The following is a 20,065-nucleotide window of genomic DNA, read 5'->3' on the forward strand; positions in this document are numbered from 1 at the left end:
GAAGAGACGACGAGGGATCATGGCAGCGCCCGCATCGATGTCCGGGGGTCCGTGTCGGGGCTTCGTTTTAAGGTAAGTTAAACATAATGGACTAGTATGCGATGCATACTAGCTCATTATGCCTTTGTCTTGCAGATTTTTTTTTTTTATTTTTTTTTTCATAGGGTTTACAACCGCTTTAATGTGTATACTCGGAAATAAGAGAAAAAATATAGTGTTACACTTTAGGCTAAAGAAAGACAATAAAATCAAACAAAAGTACCTAAAGCGGAGCTCCCCTCAAAACAATTGGCACCTTTCAGGGGGAGAGGGAGGGGGAGTTGGTACCTGTTTTTGACAAGTACCCATCCCCACTCCCAAGTCCACCGTGAGTTCGGCCCCCCTCTTCCTTCCCACGCCGCCAGGCAATTCACAAAGCACAGCATGGCAAGCCTTCACTGCTGGTTTCCTTTACATTGAATGATGATGGCAGCACCCGAGAGTTCATTGAAAAATTGTCACGTTAACAGTTACAATGTCCTCGGTAGATGATGGCTAAGGCATTTCGAGGCTTAGCTCCTTCTTCAGAGCCCTTAGGATTTCTTATTGCCCTGTTCCTCCAGCTATCCAGTGTAAGCTATTGACATTAAACTACCAGAGCTAAGTATTATCAGGTATTTTTGGGTTGTTGGGAATAAGAGTGTATGTTTAGGTCGTGGTATTTTGTGTAATGTTTACGGTAACTTTTTGTGTAAGAAGCCTCATGTATTTTGATGTCCAGTAAAGTTTTGTTGTATACTTTTTATCAAAACTGCTCTTGGTGTGTCTGTTCATTTTAAATATTCACTAGATTTTTCAGTGGCTGTCCAGTATATCTTCATTATAAAATTCGTTGTTCCCACATTTGTTACACACAGTAACTATAAAAGTACTATTTAAATTCTGCATCAAAAATGGCCAGGTTCAGTATCAGTATTTCACAGGTGTAACTGTAAGAATTCTGAGTTGCCAATTCTAACTCAGGCAAACATTTAGCCACAGATATAATGTCAGGACAAGCCCTGACTCAACAATTGAACATAATAAGAAGATATTCAGGTTTCAGGTATAATACTCCACGGAACTATTGTCTACTTAGTCATCTCAATGTCATTTCTGTACAGATTCTGAATACTCACAACAACCAAGTGTACAATGACTTCTAAAACATAGGTGTGGCAACACTCCAGCAAAGGAAACTGTTGAATTATATGCTCCATAGATGAATGTTAATGTTTAGACCAGTCTGTTTCTTGAAACCTTTGTTATAATGCCAGGAAGCCAATGAACAGAATAATCCTAGTATTACAGGCTACCAGTCTGTATGGCAAATGCAAAAAAAACATTCATAAATATTTTACAATATAGGGGGAAAACACAAAATGACCATTGTGTATTCTAAGGTTTTGTTCAGATAGGCGACCTCCCAAACATTCGGACTAATAGGTCTACTCAGCTGAACAGGCATGGTGTTGTGATGCCGCAGATCAAACTAGGAATCCAGCATTTGAAATGTGGTTAGAGATTTGTGCATGTAGCATTATGATTCTGGGTTAAAAACTGCCCCAAAAACACAGATGATGGATAAAGGTAAAGAGGGGTGAATCGGCGCTAATTTCTACAAAAAATGTGACACTATGGCTGGGCTATGTATAAAAATATATTCAATAAATAAAATCAAACGCAATGAGTATCTTGAAAAAAAGGGGGTTGTATGAAAGTGGGGGAGATGATATATGGTGAGTGATGACACACAATAATCGGAAATGAATAAGTGTAGAAATGCAGTAAAAAACTGGTGACTATAATTATATAAATAATTTGTGTACTTAAGACACAAACTCCATAAACATAAAAGAATATAATGGTACAAATATTATAAATAATAATATTATTATCAATAAGTGCAATCTTGTGCAATCAGTGCTTCTAACTCTGTGAGATAAGGTGAATCTCCCTGCTAAATAATGTCCAAGTGCAACAAAGCATATATAAATAACATGACTGAAGGGGATTTCTCAAGGATGATAAGTGACTATTCTTGTGCGATCCAAATGGTGTCATGCAGGGTGAGCAAGATATCCAAAAATAGGTGCAATGATCGCTCAACTCACATCACACCAAAAACAGCATTCTTTTATTATGGTGGCCACTGAATGGTCAGGAAGGTGAATTCCTCCTTTTCTCCTTTTGGTAGGATCGCCAATAGGGGGCTTCCTCGATATCCACTCTTTGTATAATTATAGTCACCAGTTTTTTACTGCATTTCTACACTTATTCATTTCCGTTTATTGTGTGTCATCATTCACCATATATCATCTCCCCCACTTTCATGCACCCCCCCCCTTTTTTTTCAAGATACTCACTGCGTTTGATTTTATTTATTGAATATATTTTTATACATAGCCCAGCCATAGTGTCACATTTTTTTAAGAAATTAGCGCAGATTCACCCCTCTTTACCTTGATCATTGCCAGTATTTTGTGAAAATACAGAATTGGCCACTTGTTTTCCTTTTGTTATTATATAGAATTTTTTCTTGCCTGGGATTTTGGAATTACTAATTATGGTATACTGCTCTCACATCTTATACCTGATTAGCAGCGCATAGGTTTCTCTCTTGTCTCTACAGATGATGGATACCCATCTAGTGCCCATGTGTTTCAGTTATATTTTTCAGGACTGTAAACTTATCAGAACTTTAAAAAATATCTAAAGCAAAACTGTTGGGGAGATTTCCCTTACTGTTTGCATGCCAGTTATTGCTACACTGAAGACCTAAGATGTTCTGTATACCAATTTCCAAAAAACCAAATATGCCTAATGTTTGGTTATTGATGCCGCCCATCAGCCTGATGGGCCAGTAGTAAAATACTAATGTCAAGAGGAGGTTTAATATGCAATTGTAATACATAGGACCCTTGTTTCTGAGGATCTTGGGATGATCTTCAGTGAAGCATAAGAGGGGTATACAGCATATTTTTTGTAAGTTTAATTTTGGAATAAAAATCAGTGCACAGGATTTTTTTAATAAGCAACTAGTTTACCAGATAAAATTGGTGTCATCCTATATTTTTAATTGTATATAGAAAGTTTCAAACTCCACATCCCTTACTATCTCTAAATATAACAGTATAACAATACTGCCTTGGTTTCTAAAGCTAGAAAGTTTTCTTGCATGCAAATTTCCAAAACCAAACATGCAAAAATATTTGTTATTTTTCTTCTTCTGCATTAAGATAATTGAACTTACACTATCATGACTAGAACAGGAAGTACAGGAAGGAGAACTCATAGGAGGAGTCATTCTCTTCAGGGGTAGGAAGGCTGGCCACAACTAGGTCTTATTTTCTCCTTAACAGTTAGAACTATTGGTATTGGGGCTTCACCAGCAATACCTATGTATGCAACATGTTCACAAAAAGATTGCAATTAATTACTGCTAAATTAATCTTCAATAGCTAGTTGAGCAGTTAGTGCAGCTCAGCTAACTATCAGTGTGCCTGATTATTTAATGACAATTTTTATATAGGACTGTTCTGTGAAATAAAATGTACCTTCAAATTTCCTTTGTGCATTTAAACAAATAGCCTTTTATATTAATAGTGAGTAGAATTAATTTGGGTTTACAACATAACTGCAATTTAATTTCTCTGTTGTTTTGTAGTTAAATCTTTAGTCAAATTTTAAAAAGAATGCATTAAATTGGAATAATAGTAGATTTTAAGTGAAGGCGTGTTATATTTCCTTACCAATAAAACCTTTTAAGCATTATTTTGATAAAGTTTCCCACTCAAGATAAATCTGCTGTCACAGACATGAAAAAAGATCCTATATTTAGCTTGGACGCAGGAATTTCCCTTTATATTGTCACACCCCTCTATTTAAAAAGTAAATTTCAGCACTGCATGTCCACCTCGTAGTCAAAGCTAAAGGCTTTGGTTAAGTGTCAATCATATCCGTTCACAAACAATTATTATTTATAGTTAATGTGTAGCTCACTGGAGATATACTTTATCTAAGGTGAAAGTAACCAGGAATCTGGAAGTCCTTTTAATTCCTGAATGTAGGCTATCAAAGACAGGATTTCCTCCTCCTGGTGTTCCACTTTCAGCTCACATGCTGTTGTGTTATGCTTTCTTGAGAATTCTTAAATGCTCTTTTGTCCCAAGTCACATACTCCATTGTAATTACAATTCAAAGGTGTGACCTTTTAGCAATGCACACACAGAAGTTGGCTATAGAGAAAACACCTGCACATATTTATTATTATCATCAATAGATATAATATACACATATATATATATATATATATATATATAATTTAATTTTAATGTATTTAAATACAGAAATACTTGAATATGTTCCAGTATAATAAATACACATATTAGGTACTACAAAGATATTTAAATTAGTTACTATTACAAAATTCCAAGACTATTGAGTCATGTGTTTTAACTTTTATTTGGAATGATAACATGCAAAAACTTTAGTCTAATTTTCAAACTAGTATAACATTCCTAATTTTGCTTTTCTGTCTCTAGCTTATTTCAGACCATCCAGCAAAAAAATAAAAAAGGGTAATATTTATCTTTTTTTTCTTCATCGTCAACCTATACCCTGCCTCCATTCTCACCTAAGCAAGAATGACATGTCAGCCTCCTCTCACTGCTTCACAAGTCACTACTGAGAGGTACTTGGATATTGGGGAAACATATTCATACATTTTTTAAACTAGAATATAAGATCAATAAATATATAACTATTTTGGGGCCTTTTTTTATATCAGATAGGGAAGCGTCTAGACATATTTCTACTATGACTGAAACAGGTTTGTTTTATTTAACAACCACTCTTGCTTTGGATTTTATAACCTTAAGCTTAAAAATTACATAACCTTAGCCAGGTAGATGTGGATTCACCTTTTCTTCATTTTATGTGTAGAATAAATTGTCTGTATGGTAACGGTCATTGCATTTTTTTTTTATCTTATTTAAATATATTGCATGGTCTCTGTTATAAATACAGCATCTATATTTTGTAATTTTATAAAAAAATGGTTCCAGAAACACATCTCAATTTAAGAAAGCCTCACTAAAATGGTCTTAAGATTCAAATGTACCAATTTCTTGTTTCAACGTTCAAAAACTGTACTCCAAGAGGTACAGTGCTCATTACATCATTGACCTAATATGGCCATTTATGGTCCATGTCATTAAAGTTACTAACACATTCAAGTGGATTAACTAGGTTTCCTGCACCATTAAACAGGCATGTGCCACACCAACTAAGCTTTCAAGTCTATCTGCGCAACCTATGACAGTTTCTCTTTTAGAGTAAAACAGAAACTGATACGGGGTCTGCACCTAATCAACAGAAGAAATGCATCAGTTATTCAACATGGCAAACCTCCGAAGTGATCACACTGCACAAGCAAAGCCTACCTTTCTCTCCCTCAGCTCAGCCCGGGAGAGGGTGGAAAGGTTGGGGGCAGGGAAATCCAAAGCAAGTTGCTTCAGACCATGCCAAATGCCTCTTTGGACACAGGTCAGGAAGGGTAAACCAAAGGAGGTCTCCTCAGAATCTTTCCCAAGCATTGCCATTAATGGGGAAGAGAGGAGTTTGGTTTCAGAACTTTCAGGAGAGAAAGAAGGTACTGGCCCATCGCAAACTTCTCCATCATTTGCAGTTCTGCCAGGGTCTCGGGCTGAACCCAAATAGTAACCAAATGTATTTGATTAGTGACTATAGTAGCTGATCTGATCGGTAGCTCCAACAGTACACCGTCACTTTCAGGCAGTCATAGACCTTAGGATTTTCAAGAATTAAGCAATTGTATGCCTTTTGGGGGTTCCTGATTAGAAAGGAGCAACTAAGCTAATCCATGTGTCTCAGGGTTACCCTTCTCAATCAGATGTTCTCTCCAAAATTGCAAGACATACTTCCACATCATCTTTAGGTGTCTGTTTTTGGTGAGAAATAATGTGCTCTGATGGTGGTTACTTGGTTTTTAGGGGCAAAAACCATTGCCCCACAACAATAAAGTCAACGTTTTTTGTGCTGCTGTTGTCTCCCACGTGGTAGTTATTTGGACCTTTGTGTTCCTTCACTGAGCTCCATGCTTTGCTAATACATATCTACAAAAAAATGAAAATGTATTTTTTCAAAGCAATATAGTCCAAGTAACCGATAGAAATACACTTACTTCTCTCTTGAAAACTTTGGAGAAACAGAGTCCAAAGTAGCACCACAGGGCCTAGCCAGCAGTGGAGCTTTCTGATACGTATCCCAATTCATACAGGTGCAGCTTTTATCAATGCTCTTATTGGTGTGCCCCTTTTTATTTGGCATATAAAGTGTATAAATTGCTAATCTATTATATGTAGTCAACTACTATACCCTTTATTTGTATTTTTACTATTCTATTAAATCCTACTTTAAAGAGGAAGTAAACCCTCCTCAGGAAGTTGTACCTATAGGTAAGCCTATGATAAGGCTTACCTATAGGTACTGTAAATATCTCCTAAACATGTACCGTTTAGGAGATATTTACCTTTAATGCAGCCAGTGACGTCACTGGCGCATGCGCTCTGAAGGAACGGCTGATCGTGCCGTTCCTTCAGAGCCCCGTGCCGTGACCGTCGGCTCCCGCGCGCGTGCGCGGGAGTGACGTCACCGCGGCTCCGGCCAATCAGATGACCGGATGCCGCGATCCCGGAAGACGAGCGACATGTCATGTCGCCCGTCATACAGGTAAGAGAACGGCACGGCGGGGGCTCGTTCTAAGGTAAGTATTTCATAATGAGCTAGTATGCGATGCATACTAGCTCATTATGTCTTTCTCTTGCAGGTTGTAAAAAAAAAAAAAAAATTTTAAACAAGTTTACAACCTCTTTAAGGGTTCCCCTGTTTTTTTTTTTTTTTTTGTCTTCTTTCTTGTATTCTTCTAATTTTGTTTCTGTAATAATTTCTAAAACTTAATAAAAATGTTTCAAAACAAAAGATATCTTTATACTATTCCAACTCTAAAGACATTTTCCAAGTGGATTAAATTAGACTTAATTAAATAATGGATGGCAATAATTGCTGCAATGGTTATTTAATTAAGGACAGTATGATTCAAGTGGAAAATATTTTTTTAAAACTAACTAAAACTTCGAAGTTAAAATATAAGATGCCAGCAACTATGGAGATATATTTTTAGGTTAGGCTCTTTTAATACCTCAACATTTTCAGATGTGGTAAACTGTAAATAATTTTAGGTGGTGACACCCACAGGGAACACACTATACTCCATCAAATAAATTACTTCTGAAAAGTTTTTGAGTGAAGCATCTGGGAAAACACAAATACAAATTTGCATCTGGTGTCCTCAAAATACTATAATCACATGTATTTTTTAATTATACCACAATGGTTATAATATAAAGAATTAAATAATTACATTTTTTTAACTAAACTCTTTACCTAAAAAACACCGGATTAAAACTTATATTTACAATAAACCCTAAAATTTTCCCACATTGCAATACAGAGGTGACATTTGCCTAAATTAATTTAACAATAAATCACGTGGCATATGTTTGTTATTAGTTATAATTATGTCCAGTATGGAAGACAATGAAACATTAAAAAACATTTATATGAATGTGCAATAAAGTTTTTTCTTTATTTTTTGATAATTAAGCAAGAAAACAAAACCAAGTTGAACTGTTCTACTTGAAAGAGTACAAATGACGACCACTGAAGGTACAGATCTAAATCTCATCGTATGAGTTTGTGGATCTGTTCATTTAACAGATACATTACAACCATACTTTACACCTGCAAGCTAGATAGAGAATCCTTGTAAATCTCAGGATATCATTTAAAACATATTTATGTTAACTCATCTTTAAAAGCAACATTACAGAACCAGAGAAACATGAAGCATACCCATTCTCATGCTTCATCATGGGAACTGTTTTTGTACCCTTGCAAATAACATATATACTTCTTTGCTATCATTCTTTTAAAGTATTCAATCACAGGGGCCAGATATTCTGTTATTGCAGACTTTGTAAGAATAATATATAAGAAGTTAAAATGTTGAACTACATAAAGTATATGTCCAAAACATTACGAGGAATACACAAAACACATAAACCAGCTACACTACATCCATTCTGGTTAGGAATAATGCTAAGACAGTGATCTCATGGGCAATATTGGTCTATGGTATAGTATACCCTTGTAAGCACAGCATATCAAGAAAAGATTTAAAAAGACAATAAGGTAGCTTAGAGTTTCAATTATAACATAGAGAGGATATTGCTATCGCTCTTAATCATACTTTGCAATACTACTGCATACTGCAGCCCATGCATTTAATGCAGGGTATGATATGGAGCCTGTAGTATTCTATTGAGTTCTGTTTCTGTAACATAGCAGAGGAATCTGTGATTGGAGGAAAGCTGGTCAAGTGAAGGATAGGTCAACTGACCGTGATCTCCTGCCATTTTGTTTTTACACTGTTTCCATATAATTTTCTTGTGCTTCACCAGCTTTGCAAAGGTCCGTTGTACCGCACATCCATGGAGTCCTATAGTAGTATGAGAGAGACAACCTTAGCCTGAGCTCCTGCCAGGCCATGCCCCCCCCCCCCCCCGGAGCTTAGTCTCGGACTTCTGAAGCCAGGTATGTGCAATGCACATTTGTAAAAGTTTTCTGTTTTTTTAAATGATGGCCATATCACCATTCTTTAAATTAATCCTATAGTGTCTAGCACTCTAGCCTTACAAAATAGGGGTCTTGTGTTATACCCCCACCAAAGAAATATATTCACATAATAGGAATGTTTTCCTGATCCCGATTTACTACAGGTTATGTAGGTGCATCAGTTGCACACAGACAACCAAATTATAGCCTCCATGTGGTTAATAATTACATCTGCTTAAAAAATAGAGATTGTATAACTGCTTGATAACATTTAGATATGTTTAAATGCTTAAAAAATATGTTATAAGAAGAGCCCTGTGTAACCTTTTTAAAATGGTCTAATGATAAAGTATATCTAATGCCAAAGTTTGTTTATTCATCTTGACTACAGTAAGAGCCCTTTCCCGATGATGCTGTGTGTTTTTTCCACACAGCATGTGTACGCAGTGTACCTGCAGGTTTGGAGCAGGTTAGCTGTACTTTCCGATATAGTTTTACTGTGTCCCAAGTTTTTTGTGTGCTATCTGAAAGCACACCAAAACTCCTGCATGCAAACCGCACTGCGCCAGTATGAAAGCAGCCTAAGGGAAGGATAAAACTCCCATTCCTCTAGTTTACCATTAACTTCCTGTCCTGTACACACAGCATAAGGAAAGAAGAAGAAGTTACAAAAAGGGATACCCCCTTCAATGCAGTTGTCATGGGAAACAATGTCCCCATTAGAAGATTCCCCCCCCCCCCCTGTTCCTGTTCCAATGACAAATCAAAAATTTGGATTTACGGAACATAGACAATGATAAAAACCTTCTATTCAAAGCTCTAAAAAAGGTTGGATTTTAGTTATACTTAAAAAATTAAGTAATTGAGTTTTTGAATAAACGATACTTTGAATTTCTGAGTGCACCTCTACACTAATTTAGCATACACTGGATATTCAATTAACCCTGTAAACTGAGACCACAATTCTCATATACAATCTACAAAACAGGTTTAGGGATCATGTCTACAATGCGTGAATACATTTTAAAATCCCACAATAGAAGCATAGCATAGTGATGTATCCCTCCTCTTGCTGATTCCCTGTGATCCCTACTATATTTGGTCAAGGACATCACCCAGGATATCCGCTGGCTTGTTAAAAATTTGGAACAAGCCAGCAAGCAGGCCAGGAGCTGTCATTTAGATGTCACAGAATTACCGCCAATAAATGAATCTCTTCTGGCTGCCACAACCAGAGGTTTGGGTGGGCGAGGTGGTCAAATCTGGGCATTTAGTATACAGTAAACTGTGAACAGTTTGACTTTGGTCGAAATCATGGCTGATCTGAACACAAAGCTCATCTGTATGCAGGTGCTTCCAATGGATTTTTCCTGTGTTGTGCATTTATACCATAAGTTTTATTATTTTAGTTTTGGTTGTTTGTTTACATTTTTTGTGTAACTGAATATTCTAAGGTGGGTATATTTGCATTGTTAACTTATGTTTTTCTGGCAGAGAAGGTACTCCTGGGGAAGTAAGGGTTCGCACTGCTGGTCAAGTTTTCCCGTGGTTTTGTGGAAAGTACCGCTCTCTACCAGAACAAACATATAAAACTGGGGGGGGGGGGGGTATCTTGCAGAAGGTGCAATAATTAGTAAGATGGCTGAAGGTTCAGTTCCAGGTCTCCCCACCTAAAGGAACTAGATGCTGCTAAAAGTTTGAATCGTTGCACTACACCTTGTAGGAGCTCAGTTGGGTTTCCAGGGTATGGACTCTTGCTTACTAAAGGCTAGTAGACTCACATACCTCATTAAGGTATGGCCACCTCACAGGAGTACCAGGACACTTACTAAGGGGCACTTAGAAGATTATATACAGGAATTTGGTGAAGACATCTTATGTTTATTGTTCATTTGTTACACTTAAGTATTTTTAGTAAAGAATGTTTACAGTTAAAAAAAATTGGCCTGGTCTGAAATAACTTGAGTAAAACCTTAAAGGGGTGCATGCATGTATGGTATATCGCAAACAGCACGGCTTAAGTAGGGGACAAAACAAAATAGAGACGATGTAGCACAAATTTGTAATGCACAGTGAAGATATTTGCAGGAGGCTATATTGCCATTGCTAAAGGCTACTGTACTTGTGTTTATGTGCATATGCAGCAAGCTAGTGGTGAAGGGGTGACTTAGCAATGGTGACGGAAGGCCCTGGTAGAAAAGGAGCTTGTCTACTTAGGATCCTACCCTAGAAATTGGAACCCCTCAATACTGGGTCCAACATTGTGGCACGAGTTTCCTGAGGGCCACAGCCTGGGAGTCAGGGGAGTTGGAATTGGTTCTAGAAAGAAGAATAAGCATGGGTGTAGTAAAAGAGTTCAGCTTCCTAGTATGGGAAACATACAAATCAATGGCACTGGGATTGAGGTGATGGGTTACAGGGCTGGTGGAGTGCAGTACAGCCTCAAGGGTACCGGCTCAGAAATGCTGCCCATCTAAAGTGGGATTAGTGTTATGAAGTATATTAAAGAACTGTAATCCAGAGTGTATAGAGTGTAATAAAGAACTGATATTTGAAGTGAACAATGCAAAGAGTACAGAAATTGGGCATTGGATTGCAAGGAGTTAAATGTGTTCTTAATGTAAAGAGTGCAGAAGTTGGGCCACAGATTGCAAGGAATTAAATGTCTGTTTGTGGGAAAGCATTGCTTTTAAGTGCTGCTTTAACAACAACCTTTCGTTAAACGCAGCCTCAGTCCACCTTTGGGGGCACTAGAAAGCGGTTTATTCTGGGTCCCCAATTGTGACCAGTAAGCCCTGCCCACACGTCCTTAATAGAAAAAATGTTATGAACCTCTACTTTAGTAAATCATGTCCCCTGTACTTTTATTGGCTTATTCTTGTAACAACACAAAATGTAAAAGGTTCCCTTACACATTTATAGAATATTTTCGTAGTACAATTAAGTGCTATCGTTTATTTCAAAGGATCATAACTGTCATGCATAGGTATTTTTTTCTCAAACTTTCTAGTATATACAATATTTAGCCAAAATCTAATCCACTCATGATATAAAGTGATAACTCCTAAGTACAAACGTGCATAAAGGTTATTAACTTACCAGTATGCTGAACAGCAGCCAAATAAACAGTGATAAAATAGAAAATATACTGCATCTTCCTTTTCCAGTGATTACACCACATTCCATTTAAGAGGGCCATCCTATAAAAAAAAAGAAGAAAGGAACCATTTATCAGTACATTTCTCTGACCAGAGTCGGACGTCTCTTCTCTGCCTAATGAAGTGTTTATGAAGTATTAACATTCTGACAGCTACAGCTCACTCACATTTATGACACTGTTCATATTGCTCAAAGTGCTATTTGTATTGAACACACTGCTTGTCAGTACAGCAAAATGTGCAACTGTTACACTCTGGAGCAAAATATTTTAACATTAGAAAAAAAAAGTATTAGGTTACATGCCTTTAGCAGATATTTTACATCAACATTTTAACAGATACCTCTTAGATTTATACTGAAGTATACATAAAAACATATAAGATGTGTTTTTTTTCCCCATTTCATATTTTTGCTTTTAAAAAAAATAAATGGTATACATACTTGCATATACATTTACAGAATGCAAAACACTTAGAAAATGTTAAAAAGTTTTTAGGGTTAGGATAGCCCCATAAATCTTTTTTTTAACATTAAAATGTTTCCTAGACACCATCCATTTGCTAAAAAGTTCTTGCCCTATTTCTCAATTTCAGGGAATGTAACATTCATGGTGAATGTTACATTTATTGCTCATTTTACTAACATTACTTTTTATGCTGCATTCATCAGAATGGGATTGAAGAGGAAACATGTATCAATCCCATCAAACAGCAAGGCAACACTAAACAGGAGCCCTAAGATAGATCCTGTGACAGATTTATTATAATGTTGGTCCATAAACTTCTTCTTTCAGTAGTATTGTGGCAGAACAAAAAAAAAAATACCCTTGACCAATTCTTAATTGTACACTCTGTCCAAACATGGACAGAGTAGGAGATATGGGCCATACACACTATAAGATTTTCTGAAGACTTTTTCCTTTAGATTTACCAAAACCATATAATATGAGGTCAAACCTAAACACTTTCAATTTGTATGCAATCTGGCAGGCCCTTGCACTACATAGAAAAGGTAAATCTGAAGGAAAAATTCTTCAGAAAATCTTATAGTGTGTATGGCCCTATAGTCTGACAGAATGAGGTAGGGAGTTCTAGAGGATTGGAGAGGCTTCGAAGAAGTCCTGGAGGCAAGCATTGCAGAAGATGAAAAGGAATCTAGATTGCAGGAGGTCTTGGAAGGAACGAAGAGAACGACTTGGTTGGTATTTTGAGACTAGGTTAGTGATGTAGTTGGGGGCAGAGTTGTAGATGGTTTTGTAGGTTGTTCTTAGTTTTTTGAATTGTATTCATTGGATGAGCGAAAGTCAATGGAAGGATTGGCAGAGAGAGGTAGCAAACACTGAATGGTTGGTAAGGTGGATGAGTCTGACAGCAGCATTCGGGATGTACTGAAGAGGGGCTTTCCCATGTAAAGATACTCTAATTAGGAGGGAATTACAATAGTCCAAGTGAGAGATAACCAGGGAGTGAATTAGAAGCATTGTAGTTTCATTGGTTAAGAAAGGGCTTTTTTTAGTGATGTTGCAGAGGATGAGGCAGCAGGATTTGGATAGTGACTGGATGTGGGAGCGAAAGAAGAGTCCAAGATTACACCTAGCAGCCTTGCTTGTGGAGACAGGTTAATAGTTGTGTCATCGATCTTGACAGAGAAGTCAGAGAAAGAGGCACGTGGGGGAGGAAATAATGAGAGCTTGGTTTTGGACAGATTGAGATAGAGGAAGTGTTGTTACATTCAGATTGATATGTCTGTCATTAAGTTAGGCATGCATGAGAAGACTGATGGAGTGAGCTGAGAGGTAGATAGATAGATTTGGGTGTCATCAGAGTAGAAATGAAATTGAAAGCAATGGAAGTTTTAAATTATAAATATTGTTTTATTAGAAATATGTTAGTTTTTCACTTCACCACTTTACACATGACAAAATAGGAACTAAAGTATATTTTAGCTTTTGGAAGTCTTTTCCTTAAGACCTCACTATGTAGCAGAATGGGAACAACAGCTCAACTGTACTCTGATCTTCTCAAATCCTTCACCTTTACTCATACACTTTCAGTGGCTTCCTCAGTACAAGATAAGAGCTTTAAACTCTTGAGCAATTTTTTTTTTTTTTAAAGCCTGTGATGTGTGAAACACACTCAAGCTACACCCGGTGCATAAAAAAGTGCACACACGCAAACGTGAGAAACACAAAAAGTGCACAGGGCATACACATGGCCTTCCTCCGAAAAGGAAAGGCCCTGACCCTGATCCCCTGGGGCGCTAGACTCCTGACAGGGACTGAGGTACTCATTTGGTCCCACCTGGCCGAGACCAGGTTGACCCCGTTCCCTGGGAGGACTGCCGAAACAGCCCAACCCAAGTACTAGGTGGGGCTCCCCCGAAGGGAGACCCCATGAGAGAGGGCGAACTAAGCCAGAAGGCCATATCCACCCCCTCCCAAGACTTTCAGGGCAGGCCCAAGAACCTACGCCCTACTAATCATGCCGTGATAAAGTATACCGCCACATAAATAAAAAAAAATGTGGACACTCAACATAAAAAGAGTAGGGAAAGGGAAATGGGGAAGTGCAGGACCTTGACAGGCCCCTCGGCCAGAAATAAAAAATTCCTCTGGCCCCAGCCCAAAGGCCCGTCCCAAGAGGCAGGTGTGAGGTGCAGTGACCAAGGTGCGCTGCCCCCCACCAGTGAGAATTATGGCACCCCTGGGCTGCCACCCCAGGGGCACATACACCACAGGCTTTTTTTCGGTCCCGGCCTTCAGCCAGACCAGCGCAGCCTATCCCTACCAGCAGGCATCGGAACTTGGACATCTTAGGGAGAGCCTACCTTCAACTGGGACAAGTCTTTTGCAAGGCCATATTCAACCCAGGAGTAAAAGCCCTCCCATCGCCATCTTCGTTCCTCAGCCAGTTACATCCAGGAGCGATACTAACCGGCCTCCAGGACAGACCGGCTTTATTGCTCCCTTCAAACTGGTAAGAAAAGATTATCCCGTTCAAATCAGGAGGCGGCGGACCCTTCCATATTTCTCAGACATGACGTACTTTCCATACCCCAGTGACGTCCAGGCGCTCAGGAATTTTTGGTCATGCCGATACTAACCTTCCAGGTCCATACCAACTGATAAGAACAGATACTACACTAGCCAAAAGGCCAAGAAGCATTAAACTCTTGACTAAATGCTATTGATGCCCTTACATGCTACAGTAAATTATACTTTTCATCCTGGATACCTACTGGAGGTGTGAGGGAGAAAAGGTTACAACATATCACATATGGTGAAATTGTCCACGTATTCAAAACTTTTGGACAAATGTTTTTTCTATATTCTGCCAAGTCACTTCATGTGACACACCACAAACCCCTCAAATTGCTTTGTTATCAATCTTACCAGGATCTGTTTCTCATATTAAGAAGGGCCTTCTTGGTTCCTTACTATTATCAGTTCAAGCAGCTGGAAATCTTCACAAAGCACCAAAGCCTATTGCATTAGGGTATGCACCACAAAGCTCAAACACACATGCCTTTCTCTGCAGCCTCAGCTGCATGGGACTAAGACAAAATGGTGGGCATCTGGCACAGGGTTCCCCCATCCCTGGGCCCAATGGTTTATTGCAGGGATTGAGGCGCCCTGTGCCAGATGCTTCTTTTACAAGGCTGACAGCAATAGTGACAGCGACATCACGGGAAGGGGGGCACAGTTTGGTATCTTTTCCCTGGGTGCTGGAATACCTTGCCCCAACACTGTGCAGGGGACAGTGGATGAATAGGAAGTGTTCTGTGCTGAGCGCCTACCTGTTCATTCACAAACTGATACATAGTGAACACAGTTTACTATACTACAGTTATGAATGAATACCGTGAGTGAGTGTGTTCACTGTGTTCATTTAAAAAAGGAAGGCGCTGGTAAATGGCATTCTTCCCTGCCCCCCCCCACTCTCCATCCTGAAACCCCCCCCCCCCCCAGAAGCTGGGGGGGAGGAGAGGAGGAAAGAAAGCAGCACTGCGGATAGGGGGAAACATGGGGGAAGCCCAGGCAGTGGGGGGGATCAGCATAGCACGTAGTGATGAGGGTGTGCCCAGGCACGCCTGGAACACACCATGCACATGCCTATGCATTTAGAAGTAACAAAGGATGAAAAAAAAATTAAAACATTTTTTTTAAATGCAGTTTACAATCAATTTTATTTATTTAGGGTTTACTTCTGCCTTAACCTAACCCTTCCTAACAAGTATATTTACCTTATCGGCACTGAAAGTCTTCCACACCGAGTCCTTATTTTGGTGGTAAGGATAGGGCACCTTAACTGAATAGTAGTTTATTTCTAGTTTGTATTTATAATTTAATTGGACAAACAAAGCCTTTTCTTTGACAGCACAGTGGCTTCGGAATTAGCACTTTTGCCTTGCAGCACCAGGCTTGTTGGTACGGTTTCCAGCAGCAGCGCTCCCTCCATGGAGTTTGTATATTTTTCTGTGCTTGAACTGATTTCCTATCATACTTCAAAGACATGCTCATAGATGAGTGGGCTCCTATCTAAATTGGCCCTAGTATGTTTATATATGAGGGAAAAGAAAGTATGATATAAGGAGCCAATGAATTTGGGAGAAACCAGCCCTGAGTAATGTAGAAAAATATAAAAACCCCAATATTAACCCCAATCTCACCACCAGGAGAGTTGTCAACTGTTTGACAACAGTTTTATCCTGATTTCCATTAATAACACAATATTTTGTGTGTTCAATCTTTCCATTGGGGTGTTATTTGGACCTTTGGTGTAATGTATGTTTGTATAGTGTATCAATCTTTGTAATAATAAAAATGACTATGTACATATTTTTTTAATATACTTTGTAATTTGCGTTTATTTGGGAGTCATCATTTACATTGCCATTTTTTGCCCAAACCTCTTTCTGGCCCCTCTCTCCTGGTAGTGAGATTGGGGGTTAATATTGGGTTTTTATATTTTTCTATGTTTACGACCCTTGATCGTAATGTACAGTACACATGGGAACGTAGAGTATTTGTAAAGCTCTATGTAATTGACGGCACCATGTAAATACCTAAAATAATAAAACAGTAAGGAAAAATATGTTACGTTTTCCCTAAACTTAATTGACATTTTTTCATCTGATCAGCCAGAAAAGCAAAAAAAAAATGAAAAGGAGGTTCTGCGACATATGATAAAGGAGTCTGATTCTGCTTTGGCTTTTGTTTTCCTAATTTAAGAAGGTTATAGAGAATCCAACGTATCAAGTCATTTTCCCGTCATTGTACACTATGGCAAATCAGCTTTTTTTCCCCTTCTAGAATGATAGTACTGCCAAGTACCAAGGCAGATTAGGCTGCTAATGCATCTTTCTATCATATGGTTGGCACCAGCTCCTGTGACGTAAAAGATAATAGATTCTGAAGCAGCAAACAGTACTTTCTATTCATTAATGTGGCACAGCTTAAACTGTGAACCTTTCATGAAAGAACTCATACATCCACAGTCTACGGCAGTGCCAACCAAGCTGACAGTTCAGCATGCTGTGTTAGACTTGAGCCGTTCACTGACGATATATTTTTACAAATCAGAATTTTATGTTTTTGTACATCTTCCTAAAATCAACAGGCAGTGGTCTGAAAAAGTACTGAACACAGTGCACTTAAAAACACCACTTCATCAAACCTAAATTGCTCAGCCCAGTCAAAGCGCTAACTCCTGCCAGACCCCACTGCTTTTGAAGTTTGTCTGAAGCCTAGAGGGGATACAAACATTGTGGGTAATACACTCATGTAGGTTATTTGCCTGGCCAGAAGGAAAAAAGGGGCAACAGATTCAAAATGAATAGGGATAGGCTTTCTTTAACACAATTCAAACTGTTAGCTAGTTGTATATTGCATAATGACATTAAAATGGAAGTTGACTAACTATACTTAAATCTACTCCCAACACCATTCTAAGCCTATTCTATTTACCCTTTAGAATGAAAGATCTGTATACTTACCTATTCTGAGAGCGATCCGATCCAGTCACATGGCTGGCTTCAGTGTAGAGGAAGGACAGGCGACAACTGATACCCCATAGTAAGCCTTTGGTTGAAGTCATTGCCCAGGCTCTGCAGCTGTTGTTGCTGATCTCTCATCTTCACTGAATCCAGCGCTTAGAACAGATCATGTGACCAGACCAGATCACAGTCAGCATAGGTAAGTATACAGATCTTTCCTTCACTGGATAGATGGAATAGGCTTAAAATGGGAGTGGGAGTTGATTTAAGTATAGTTAGTGTTTGACTGACCTTGCACTTTATCACTTGCCGCCCTCTGTATAGTAAAATGACAGCGAGCTGGATGCACTCTTGTTCTGGGACGATATTATAAAATGGCACCCTAGAACCGCCATTCTTGCGTGTCCGCGGGGTTGCCCAGCACGGCAATCTCGGCTGCGCTGTTTTCCTAGGCTAAGGTGTGGCCCTGATCAAGGTAAAGAGCCGATGACGTGCCCTTTATCGTCTCTTCTCGGCTCACACTGACAGAGTGTGTGGCGAGGAGAGCTTATTAGCTGCATCTCCTTGCAGGGGGGACCTATACAGGTAATCAGGGCAATGATCATTAGTGCCCTAAGTACAGTACAGACCCAGCAGTGCCCATCAGGGAAATCGATCAGTGTCCATAAGTGAAATCAATCAGTGCTAATCAGTGACACCAATCAGTGCCCATTAGTGATGCCAGTCAGTACTGCCTTTCAGTGCCCATGAGTGCCTGACCATCAGTGTCCATCAGTGCTGCTCATCGGTGCCTATCAGTGCCACCCATCAGTGCCCATGAGTGATGCCTATCATTGCCCACCAGTGCCCCCTATCAGTGCCCATCAGAGCCACCTATCAGTACCCATCAGTGGGGCATATTAGTGCCTCCTCATCAGTGCCACCTAATTAGTGTCCTTCAGTGCTGCCTCATCAGTGCCCATCAGTGCAGCCTATCAGTGCTGCCTCATTAGCACACTTCAGTGAAGGAGAAAAACAAATTATTTACATAATTTCCTGACAGAAACTAAGGAAAACTTTTTTTTAAAAAAATTTCAGTCTTTTTTTGTTTTGTTTTTTAGCAAAAAAATAAAAACCCAGCAGTGATTAAATACCACCAAAAGAAATCTCTATTTGTGTGAAAAAAAATGATAAAACGTTTGTTTGGGTACAGTGTTGCATAATCACACAATTTTCATTTAAAGTGTGACAGCACTGAAAGCTGAAAATTGGCCTGGGCAGTAAGGGGATAAAAGTGCCCAGTAGGCAAGTGGGTAAAATACAAAAATAAAGTCTTAAGCTGGCCATGCATGGCTCAAATTTTGGGCGATTCATGTGAACTGGGTGAAATTTGAGACATTGCTGGCAGTGCCGATGCCATCCAGCTCGAAAAACTTTGATTGCGAAATTAAAGGAGCTGGGTGGAAAACACGGTCAAAAAGTAACTGCAGCCAATCAGCTTAAGTAACTGTTTGGGTATTCTAACAGTTGTGGGTAGCGGCTGTCAAATACAATAGCTGGCAGTGTGAGCTTCATCCATTTATGCTGTTTAGCGTGGATGGGGGAGTCTATGCATTTCTCTCATTCAGCTTGCTGGGCGTAACAAGAGAATCTTTATGTGTATGACCAACTTCACCCTCTACATACAGAATGCCTCAAACACACTCCCCAACACATAATGTATAATTTACATCTGTAGCAGGCTCATGGTTTTGAAACTCCAGTATACTTTTTCTTCTGATTATAATTATTCTACTTATGATTTCCTTTGTGCTGCTGCAGTACTCAAAGAAATATTCTTTGCCAAAATCATATGTAACAAGTCAACAGTTTGGCCAGTGCTGATTCTGTATTTTACTTCACAAGTTGTACTGTCCTACTTCTTTTGACAATGCAAGCCTGTCTCAGCCAACTCATTTAAAACATGGTACCCACTATGTGGCTGATATCTTTCAAGTCTCAGCTGTTCGAAGACATAAGAATTGCAATAAACCACTAAGGGTGGTCTTTAGGCCTCTTTCACACATACAGACAGTTTGTCCATTTTGCATGCATCCGTTGAGAGATGAATAATGGAAATCAATGCATTCCTATTGAAAAACGGATGACAACGGATGATCATCCATTTACATCTGTATCTATCCACTTCCGTCAATATACGTTTTTTTTGAACGGATGA

General features: G+C 38.9%; 1 protein-coding gene across 5 annotated transcripts in view; it reads right to left on the reverse strand.

Moving 5' to 3' along the window:
* The window catches only part of ADGRG6 (adhesion G protein-coupled receptor G6), a 284,077-nt gene that overhangs the window by 246,365 nt on the left and 17,647 nt on the right, over positions 1–20,065 (reverse strand). For all 5 annotated transcript variants that reach the window (XM_082249118.1, XM_082249117.1, XM_082249116.1 and 2 more), the window contains exon 2: positions 11,815–11,915. In XM_082249118.1, the coding sequence (XP_082105244.1) occupies positions 11,815–11,915 (101 nt within the window). The remainder of the gene's footprint in view (positions 1–11,814; positions 11,916–20,065) is intronic.

The sequence above is a fragment of the Pelophylax lessonae genome, assembly GCF_965119305.1.
Source record: "Pelophylax lessonae genome assembly, chromosome: 3".
NCBI classification, from domain to species: Eukaryota; Metazoa; Chordata; class Amphibia; order Anura; family Ranidae; genus Pelophylax; species Pelophylax lessonae.